We start from the raw sequence: 11,738 nt of genomic DNA, 5'->3' as shown, positions 1-11,738 counted from the left end.
AGAGAGAGAGAGAGAGAGAGAGAGAGAGAGAGAGAGAGAGAGAGAGAGAAAACAAGGGGACCTGTCTGCTACAACACAGTCATGGGGAAGTAGATCAGGCCCCTGCACCTACCTCTGCTAGATAAAGACAATAGATGGAATCTTGCTGCTGAGAATTTAAAAGAAAAACATATCTGAAACCTTTAACCCAAAGTTTTCAAGTTTCTTTGTTTAAATACTTGTTCTCCCTTTCAGGCATACCTAAAACAATGTTCATGCCTTTTAATGCCAATTTTTCAATGCTTCTTTATTTACATGTTTATTTTTCTCAACTTCTAACCTAAAATTGTCCTAAAAGTTTTCAGTTAAGAATTTTTTTTTTCATCTTAGCTCCAAACTATGTCTCTGTAACTCCTTCCATGGGTATTTTGTTCCCTATTCTAAGGAGGAATGAAGTATCCACATGTTCGTCTTCCTTCTTCTTGATTTTCTTGTGTTTTGCAAATTGTATCTTGGTTATTCTAAGTTTCTAGGCTAATATCCACTTATCAGTGAGTGCATATCTAGTGATTTCTGTTGTGAATAGGTTACCTCACTCAGGTACATCCATTTGTCCAAGAATTTCATTGTTTTCAATAGCTGAGTAGTACTCCATTGTGTAAATGTACCACATTTTCTGTATAAATTCCTATTTTGAGGGACTTCTGGGTTCTTTCCAGCTTCTGGCTATTATAAATAAGGCTGCTATGAACATAGTGGAACACGTGTCCTTATTACCAGTTGGAACATCTTCTGGGCATATGCCCAGGAGAGGTATTGCACCCCTAGAGTTCGTGTCTAGCTGCATATGTAGCAGAAGATGGCCTAGTTGGCCATTATTGGGAAGAGAGGCCCCTTGGTCTTGCAAAATTTATATGCCCCAGTACAGGGTAATGCTAGGGCCAAGAAGTGGGAATGGGTGGGTAGGGGAGCAGGCAGGGATAGAGTATAGGGGATTTTCATGATAGCATTTGAAATGTAAATGAAGAAAATATCTAATAAAAATTGAAATTTTTTTTTTGCATTTAGAGTCCTTTAATAACTTGAGACAATTAAAAATGCTATTCATTTTTATTATATATTTTCTTTATTTACATTTCAAATGTTATCCCCTTTCCTGGTTTCCCTCCCTCCTAGAAACACCCTATCACATTCTCCCACTCCTGCTTCTATGAGGATGTTCATAGGACCAAGAACCTCTCATCTCATTGATGTCCGACAAGGCCATCCTCTGCTAAATATGTAGCTGAAGCCATGGGTATTCCTTTGTTGATGGCTTAGTCCCTAGGAGTCTGGGGTGGTCTGCTTGGTTGATATTGTTGTTCTTTCTATCGGGTTGCAAACCCCTTCAACTCCTTCAATCTTGTCTCTATCTTCTCTATTGAGGACGCCATGCTCAGTCTAATGGTTGGCTGTGAACATCTGCCTTTGTATTTTTAAGGCTCTGGCAGGGACTCTAGGAGACAGCCATACTTTTAAGGTTCAAAAGTCATTTAATCTGCTCCCACAGATCAAACCAACTATGCTGATAACCATTATTTAGTCCTTAATTAACAACTACTTTCCTTTTGCAGACAAAATGTTGTTGCCTATTCCAGACTAAATTCCTAAAACATCCTTGATTTTATAGGATGTGCTCCCAAGCAATCTATTACAGGCTTACTACACACTACCCACCTTATGCAGAAAAGCCCACTGCTGGGGTTTTGTTCTTCTGTTGTGATTACCCTACATGTTTGCCTCTACAAAAGAAAAGGACAGTGTCTCTGCCACAGATCCAAAGGAGACTGACCAAAATCACCTAGGACCTATCTATGTCAACAAAGGTGCCTCATTTGAATGACAAACATGGTGAGATCCACAGATGACATCTGAGACCCACAGAGAACAGGCTTGCAGCTAGCACTCTCTTGCCAAGGTCACATGACTACCAAACTTGGGGAAATTTACATGATAGTAAGGAAAACATGATAACTATATTTATTAATCAGATGTTTAAAACTGGTGTTAATGCCCTCACAAACTGTACAACACATCCAACAATTAATTGGTTCAATAATTTCTTGTTTTCTAGCATCCACCCCTCATTGCCCCTCTGGCTTATGATATACTAAACATCCAGACTGTGTTGTGTTTTATTTTGATAACTCCACCCCACCACAAATTTTTCATTACAAATGATACAGTCACATGAAAAAGAAAAGGAAGGAGTTGTGGGACACACAAAAACATGCTAGGAACATTGGTAAAATAGAGGAGGTTGAACCCCTGAGACTCAATGGGCACATACCTGAGGCTTAGATGACTCCCAGCTCCCTGCCAGACTTTTGACTTGGACAACATACCATGATAATCACATAAAAGAATTGTGACATGCAGTCATGTAGGCCCAAAGCAAATTTCTCCATGCAAATGAGGTACATAGAGCTCCAGAGGGCTTGGCCAATTATCTTCCCTTCTCAGACATTTCTCCTTACAAAAGCTATTTAAACTCAGGACCACTCTAAAAAGTGGGATATGATTTACACATCCATTTTCCAAAATGATGGCAAACTGTTTGGGACCATGGACTGTCTCTTTCCATCAAGGCCTTCACCGACGGAGCAGTAGTCAAATCTTCCATAGAATCCCACTCTGTGTTCCTAGCCACAACCACCACCAAGCCTGTCACCATCAAGCAAAGGACAGTTTCTGGCCAGGACAAGCCAGAACTCCACTTGTTCCCTGACTATAAGCTAGATGCTGTCCCCAGTCCTTGGGCCCCAACTCTGTTCTCTGCTCTTTCTTGACTCCCAGCAGCACCTGGATGTCCAAGATACCGAGAACCCCACACCTAAGACTGTGCATTCCTATCCCCGGAATGCTGTCTTGGTGATTCCCTAGACCCTAGCACCCACCCAGGCAGCGGCATGGGATAAGTGTAGTCAAACTCCCCCCTACCCCCGCCACATTCTATCTCCCCAAGGGGCCATGCTCAGTGGCAGATCAACACCCCTACACACACACAGAGAGAGAGAGAGAGAGAGAGAGAGAGAGAGAGAGAGAGAGAGAGAGAGACTGCCTCAGTAGAAAAAGAAAGAAAGGAAGTAGAAATTATGCCTATAAAATTGATACAGAAATAGTTTCTGATGAGCTAAGAGAGACAAAATGATGCCTCCTTTCACCTGTGTCCACTTACGATATATGTTAATTTAATCTGAGTATAAAATACTTGGCTCAGCCTAAAAAGATTATAATGAATTGCTTTCCTTCTCCCTTATATTTTGTCATCTAGGTTGGTTTTCACTCAGAGAAAAGTCCAACTTTGTCTTTTCCGTTAATCTCTTAAAGCTATGATAATAAATATCAAGAAACTTCATTTCTTTAAAACAAAAACTGTTATGTAGTAATTTTGATAATGGATTTTGTTTATGCATCTATTCTGTTAGAACATGTCTTTTTACTGGGGATTTCAGTACATTGATATTGAAAGATATTAATCACTGATGAAAAGAAGAAAAGGTGTGTGCTACNAAGGGCATGGCTGGAGAAGTGACCCAAGCCCTTGGAGGAGCCCAGAAGATTATNAGTTGGATCCCAGACATTGGATGGTTGGAGATTGATTTTTGCTTTTGATTATGACTGTGACCTGATATTTTTCTCTCTTGAAGTAAGTTTTTTAGTGAAGCCCACACACAGTTAAGAGACTTTGAATTTTAAAGTACTTTGTATTTTAAAAGATATTGGATATTTTAAAGGGATTGAACTTTTAATATGTAAAGACAGTGGGACTTTTAAAGTTATTTAGATCTTGGGAATGAATAAGAACTAAGNGTTGAGGCTTACTAATGATGTGTTTGTGTGTCAAGTTGACAAAGGGTCAATTGTACTGGCTAGTTTTGTGTCAACTTGACACAGCTGGAGTTATCACAGAGAAAGGAGTTTCAGTTGGGGAAATGCCCCCTTGGGATCCAGCTATAAGGCATTTTCTCAATTAGTGATCAAGGGGGAAGGTCCCTTGTGGGTGGTGCCATCTCTGGGCTGGTAGTTTTGGGTTCTTTAAGAGAGCAGGCTGAGCAAGCCAGTGGAAGCAAGCCAGTAAAGTATCACTCCATAGCCTCTGCATCAGCTCCTTCTACCTGACCTGCTTGAGTTTCTGTCCTGACTTGTTCAGTGATGAACAGCAATGTGGAAATGTAAGCTGAATAAACCCTTTCCTCCCCAGCTGCCTCTTGGTCATGATGTTTGTGCAGGAATAGAAACCCTGGCTAAGACAGAAGTGGAGACAAAATACTCATGAGAAGAGATACAGAGACAAAGTGTAGAGCAGAGACTGAAGGAAAGGACATCCAGAGACTGCCCCATGGGAGATCCATCCTATACACAATTACCAAACCCAGACACTACTGAGGATGCCAAGAAGTACATGATGACAGAAGCCTGATATAGCTGTCTTTTGAGAGGCTCTGCCAGTGCCTAACAAAAACAGAGGTGGATGCTCTCAGCCAACCATTGGTCTGAGCATAGGGTCCCCAATAGAGGAACTAGAGAATGGACCCAAGGAGCTGAAGGGCATTGCAGATCCATAGGAAGAACAACAATATGAACCAACCAGTACCCCAGGGCCCCCAGGGACTAAACCACCAACCAAGGAGTACATATGGAGGGACCCACAGCTTCAACCACATATGTAACAGAGGATGGCTTTGTCAGACATCAATGGGAGGAGAAGCCTTTGATCATATGAAGGCTTAATGTCCTGGTGTAGGTGAATACCAGGACAGGGAAGTGGGAGTGGGTGGGTTAGTAAGCAGGGGGTGGGGGTTGAGATTGGGGGTTTGCAGGGAAAATGAGGAAAGGGAATAACATTTGAAGTGTAAATAAAGAAAATATCTCATAAAAATTAAAAAACAAACAAACAAAAACAAAAAAAACGGTGCTCTCTAGTTCTTCCTCTCAGCAGAGAGAGGAAGGCATAAGTACCAAAAATTCTACAAATATGCTCTACACTTTGTACTTTCTTCAGCCCCCTTTTGGGTACAAATATAACACGATTGTGGAGATTGCAGAGCATAATCATGCTAATGTAGAATGAGTATATTTTCTGGACAATGTGACAATGTGAACCATAAACAAGCCATTTATGGAGCAGAGACTGGAACTACTTAACTTTTATAGCAAATGGAATTTGAAAATGCACATTTTTTCACTCTACTATAACCTAGTAATAATACATTTTAAAATCTCAAAATTTCATATTTAATTCCAGCTAAGGTTTTATATTGAAAATTGAAGTACAATAAAGGAAAGATTTTTGTACCTCAAAGAAAAAAATGTAAGACTGAGGGACCTAATTTGTAAATTAAAGTATAGAAATGTAATCTAGGTGGAATGAAAAACTCAGTTTTCACTCAAATGGGATAATCTTAGTGTTTACACTCTGTGAATTCTGAATCTCTATAAGATTTGTTATAAACAGCATCACAAAATTATTTAATAATGGCCTCAGATTAGAATATGCATTGCTTGGTGGAACACTATTATGTTATCACCAAGGTTTTTAAAAATATTTTTATTATGCAATCATACTTTCATAAAGCACAGAAGCTGTGATTAAACTATGTAAATAGCATAAGGACTTAAACAGACCCTGAGTCTTATAGATTTTGTACTGCAGAGCCATTAAGCATCCTCTGTAGACATTCATGCAATAATTGCATAATTTAAGGGAATCTTTCCTACTTCTCCTTGTTTCTAAGTTCATTTCATGTTAACTATAGAATACACAAATGTTTAAAACATGTGATAAAACAATGTTCAAGCTGAAATAATGTTTCCTATATAATGTTATATAGCTTATGCCAAAGACTTGAGGTGAAATACAATTATCCTATGAATCAGAGAAGCAGGAATTCAAATGATCAGGAATGTACTCCAAATAAAACTTATAATCAAACTGTAATAACTAAATGGAAACTAGAACCCTGGTACTACAATGTGACATAATATTTGCATATTTGTAATGAGCAGAAAAAATTAATTTATGTCCTCATCTGAAATATTGCAGCATATTGCTTATCTGGTAGTAAATGTTTTCCTAATTCTGGAAGGAACTGGAAAAGTGTATTATTTTGGAACTGCCCATAGTGTTTCACTGTTTACCATGGGAATATTTTTAAGTAGTCACAGGAACAATAAAGGCAAGTTAATATTTTTATTTCAGGATTTCTTGGTTATATTCAGAATATAAGGAAGAAACAGCCTTTTCAGATTTTACAGACAATGCCTGATAATTCCATAGGTTTGGCATTGTCTTCATAAATGTTTTGGGAGACGTAACATGGGCCTTGGTTCACTGATGCATTGGTATGAATATAAATAAAAATGAAAAGCCTCACTTTAATTGAACAACTAGGTGTTAGCCCAGATTCTATAATCTAAAGAAAAGAAAATTTGAATGCTGAGGATTCTCCAGTACAAATTCAGTTACAAAATATAAGCAAAAAGTCACTTCTGAAATTGAAAACACAGATTTCATTGGCTTAACACATCTGTGTCTTAGTGTAGTTTCAGTTCTCAAAGGTCCAAAGACATTAGAGCCCTTTGTTGGAGAGTTTAGGATGAGATAGAAATAGAGAGTCTGCTTATAATTCAGACAAATTTCCAGCTTTCAGGTCAGAATGATGGTAAGAAGCACACAACAATGTTCCAATAATGTAAGTATATTAAGGCTTTTGACATTAGTGTACTTTTGTAGCTGTCATAAAGGTAAGTATCATTAATATGTACAGATACTAATAGATGAACAATTGTTTTAAAAGGATAAGAGTATATAATATATCTGATTTCTAGACTTCATCATAATAAACATTTCACTATTTCTATTAAATTAATTTTTATGAATGTTTTATTATTATAAAGTAGATTATTTCAAACTAGCCAAAATTGTAGAAGCAACTTGCGTTCACTTTTGGGACAGCAATTATTTTAAAAGGACGGCTTTAGGGATTGAAATGTAGCCTTCACTCTTGATTTGTTTATGTTGCTTTTTTTCTATTAGCAAGGAGGGCAATAATTGGTACACCAGGCTCCTGCCACTATTTTGGAGATGAAGAGTTAAGATACCAGAGCAAGAAGTGCCATAAAATGCTGTAAACAGAGCTTAATGGGACATTTTAATCGGGTTTAGAAAAAAACAAGATAAAAAGGTATGTTTGCTGTAGGGTTTTCAGGAGGAAAGGACTCTAAAGGAAAGGGGGTTAGAAGCTATTAAGATTAAAATCTGATAAAGGATTTAGATGCTTTATGATTTTGTCTTGCAAACTTCAATGTGGTTAAATTTAAAAGTAACAGAATAATGTTTGTCAGAGAAAATATTAAGGCAGCCAGCAAAGCATTCATTTTGTGTCACTATTATTACTCACCACATTTACCCTGTTCTACAGGGGAAAAGAGCAATAGAAGAGGGCAAAACAACAATACCAATACCAACAACAACAACAACAACAACAACACACACACACACAAATAATGCAAATGAAGCAAAACCAAAAATCATGTTGAGTTTTTTAGAAAAACAAAACAAAATAATAACAACAACAACAACAAAATAAAACCATGCAAAACCAAACAAACACTAAAGCAGTTTTCAGGTTTCAGCCAAGATTCTTAACACAAAAAGAATTTGTAACTTTTAAAGACAGACTTCCAGTAGTAGAAAAGTACCAAAGGTTAGAGGAAAGTTGTTCTAAAGACAAGAATTCTTTTATCTAAGATTCCAAGTTGTAAAAATGCAAGTTTGTTTCAATGAGGTGAGTCTACACTGAGATTTCCAAAAAGGAACTTCTTGGGAAAGTATTTCTGTATTTATGAGTTCCTTCTCTAAGCAACAGAGTTGACTATAAAGTACATTTATATATTACAGAACTTCTACTACTACACTCAAAATGCATAGTATGCATTAATTCTTTGACAAATATTTCCTAAGAGTTCATTCTCTATAAATGTGATTGTTATAAAATTAAAACAGGGTTTGGAAAAACTTAGGTATACATTTATTTTTATGTTTTTTTCTTTAACAATTTTTAAACTGTTTATTAAGGTGAAGCAGCAGCATGCCATTTATTCAAAATTCTCTTTTTGAGTTATTTACAACTTTTTCCATTGTGAAACAGTTAATAATTTTCTCATATTTTCTGAAATAAATAATACCTTTATAATATTGAGCAACCATCCAGAAATGAAATATGACTAAGTAACTTTAAATTGTTATCGACAGAAATTAACAGCCACTTATAATGAAAGTTCACTTGTTGAGTTGTTTACATACGTCTTTGTTAAAATCTGTTTCCCTTCCACATTCATTGCAGTGACTTAATGCTTTAACGTTTCGAGAAGGTTCTGGTTCTGGTTCACTTTTTAATATTTTAAAACTATACAGAAATTATTTTAAAATTTATAAATTGAGAATTGGGACTAGAAATTTTATTCAGAGGCTTTAGGATCCTCTTGCCCAACCTGAGGACCAGATTTTGAATCCACATACTGGCAAAAGAAAATTAATTTTGAAAGTTGCCATATATATCACGGAAGGCCCACACACATATGCCAGCACAAATGGTCCCACTCATGCCAGCACACATGGGCCCACACACACATCAGATGCAGACACCAAACCTAGACACTATTACTGAGGCCAGGAAGTGTTTGCTGACAGGAGCCTGATCTAGCTGTCTCCTGAGAGGCACTGCCTGAGCCTGACAAATGCAGATGAGGATGCTCACAGCCAACCATTGGACTGAGATCAAGGACTCCAATGGAGCACTTAGGGGGAGGACTGAAGTAGCTGAAGGGGTTTGAAACCCCATAGGAAGAATATCATCCAACCAGACCCCACCCCCAGAGCTCCCAGACGCTAAACCATCAATCAAAGAGTACACATGGAGTGACCCATGGCTCCAGTTACATATGTAGCAGAGGATGGCCATCAGTGGGAGAGGAATCCCTTGGTCCTATAAAGGTTCCAGTGTAGGAGAATGCTAGTGAGGCAGGAGTGGGTCGGTGAGTAGGGGAGCACTCTCATAGAAGCAGGGGAGGGGTGATTGGATAGGAGGAAACCTGGAAAGGGGATAAAGTTGATATGTAAATAAATTAAATATTCAATAAAAAGTTTAATTTAAAATAAAAATTAAAGATTAAATTTTAATTTTCTATTACTGAGTTAACATCTCATGCCAGTTATAATTTCAATTATTACCAGCATGTCAATTTAGATCTATAATAACATTAATATGTTCAATTACAAAATCTTCAGTATGTTTTCAAATTCTTGAATATGACTATATTGATTTTATAATTTTTAAAAGTCTTTAAGCAGAAGTATACCTTATTTCATTCCTTTTGCTTTAGACAGCAAAAGAAAACATTTTGCAAACAGTTGGTCTATCCTACTTATTAAAACTTCTGCACAAAGATCATCACAGTATGAACTAAAACAGCATCTGTCCACTGGAAATACAAAGTAGAAATATTTTGCCTATTGGCTTGAAATCAAACATATGTCACAATAAAACAATTAAACTATAACTTTCATTATTGGTTTGTTAATTATAAGTGACTGTTAATTACAGTGTTATGCACCTGGGTTTTAAGCCAAATAAATATGCCAATTTAGGGAAAGTTGTAAGTCTCAAAATTTTTAACATTTCAAGTTGTTGTATTACTTTGCAAATAATTCTGTTAATTTTTTCCTTACTATAGTTTGCCAAATTTCATATACAACACTGAAAAGAGAATAAAGCTAATATTACCTACCCTTACTTACAGATGGGTGGGAACAAATTTGAGTATGCCAAAGCAAGGATATATTATTTCCTATTATACTGCTATTTCATCTATAATTTTATGTAAAGTGTACACTAAAACAGATTTCAAAGCTCACCTTGTTATTTTACCACTATAAATTTCTCCAATCATACCTGTTACATATTTTTTTAAAAAACAGTTGATGATGGAACAAGACTTCCTCACTTTGTTTCTCCTAATCATATGTATATTATTTTCATATATGTTACATAATTTAATTTTTCTTTTAAAACAGATTTTTGGTAAAATGTATTGCCTATTAGGGGAATACTCTAGAATATAGCAATTATCTCTATTTGTGAGTATTTAAATATCAAAATTTAATAATGGTCTAATTGGCACAGCACTATAGATAAGCATAGTTTTTATTCAGAGAATAATGGGTACTATTGAAAATGCCATTCAAATTTACACAAGATGTTGAGATCAAAATATAAATTCATATCTTATCATATAAGAACTTAAAATTGCAATGGTTATGTATAACATTCAATGTGTCTGGCACATTATTTCATGACAGTTATTCTGGTAGCATGATAGTTTGAGGCATTGTACAGTTAGAATAAAAATAACGGAGCTGAAGGGGTCTACAACCCTATAGGTGGAACAACAGTATGAGCTCATGTCTCCAGATGCATATGTAGCAGAAGATGACCTAGTCTGCCATCATTTGGGCAGAGAGTCCTCTAGGTCTTGCAAACTTTATATGCCCCAGTAAAGGGGAACACCAGGGCCAAGAAGTGGGAGTGTGTGGGTAGGGGAGCAGGCAGGGGGAGGGTATAGGGAACTTTCAGGATAGCATTTGAAATGTAAATAAAGAAAATATCTAATAAAAAATAACAAAGGAAACAGTACCTTTTGTATTGTAATGATTCCTTCTTGTGTGTCTTTGTCAGCAGATATCTTGAAAATACCCAGTCCATCACCATCCACTATTTTGTATTCCATTTCTGCATTGACTCCTATATCTGCATCTGCAGCTTTAATTCTGGCCACAACTGATGCCACAGGCAAAGATTCTGGAACATTATACTGATAAGATCCTATAAAATTTCAGAATAAAGAATGAACAGAATCTTCTAACTTTCTTCTGCTAGGAACTATTATATATATATTTCAGTAAAAAAAAAATAGCTAAGACAAGCTAAAACAAATGACAAGTTTCATGCAGTCTCAAGAAAATTCAGGTGGATGATGCAACAGTAACAAGCAACAGAAACAAGTTGCCCAAAGACAGGTTAGAATCTCCATTGCTGTATATCTACATGTAAGATATATGTTTCTTTTATTTATGAAGCTAAACTAATAATTGAAGCACAGTTACTAAGTACGTCATTATTTAGATACAATAATCACCTTAATTGTACAACAATAACAAAAAAAATTCCTGATACAATGGTCTAAATACATACCTATTATTGCTGTTATTGCTGATAACTTAACATTGGAATTTAATTTGTATTTCTTCTTATTTTTATGTACAGAATTGAGATCTTCTCTTGATTTTTTTCCTTTGATGAGTATGAAGTGCCTTTGCTCATCACTTTTTATTACTTTGTGTTGAAAGTCTATTTTTAATCAATATTAGAATGACTATTCCAGCTTGTTTCTTTAGTCCATTTGCTAGGATTTTTTTTTTTTTTACAGTCTTTATTCTGAAGTAGTATCTATTTTTGTTGCTGTGATGTATTTCTTGTATAAAGCAGAATGATGGATTTTGTTTATGTATCTATTCTGTTAGACCATGTCTTTTTACTGGGGATTTCAGTATATTGATATTGAGAGATATTAATCACTGACGATTCTTACTTTCTGTTATTTTGATGTTAGTGGTGGTGGAGAAGGAGGGAGGGAGGAAAAGAGTGGAGAGGGAGAGG

The 11,738-nt window shown here is 36.1% G+C and overlaps 1 protein-coding gene across 6 annotated transcripts in view; it reads right to left on the bottom strand.

Annotated features, from left to right (window-relative positions):
- The window catches only part of Cdh7 (cadherin 7), a 152,761-nt gene that overhangs the window by 63,528 nt on the left and 77,495 nt on the right, over window positions 1-11,738 (bottom strand). For all 6 annotated transcript variants that reach the window (XM_021197642.2, XM_029539124.1, XM_021197640.2 and 3 more), the window contains one exon: window positions 10,717-10,904. In XM_021197642.2, the coding sequence (XP_021053301.2) occupies window positions 10,717-10,904 (188 nt within the window). The remainder of the gene's footprint in view (window positions 1-10,716; window positions 10,905-11,738) is intronic.

This window comes from Mus pahari, chromosome 5, assembly GCF_900095145.1.
Source record: "Mus pahari chromosome 5, PAHARI_EIJ_v1.1, whole genome shotgun sequence".
In the NCBI taxonomy this organism is placed as follows: Eukaryota; Metazoa; Chordata; class Mammalia; order Rodentia; family Muridae; genus Mus; species Mus pahari.
Note: the sequence above shows the minus strand (reverse complement) of the source record. Positions and strands in the feature narration are given on the sequence as shown.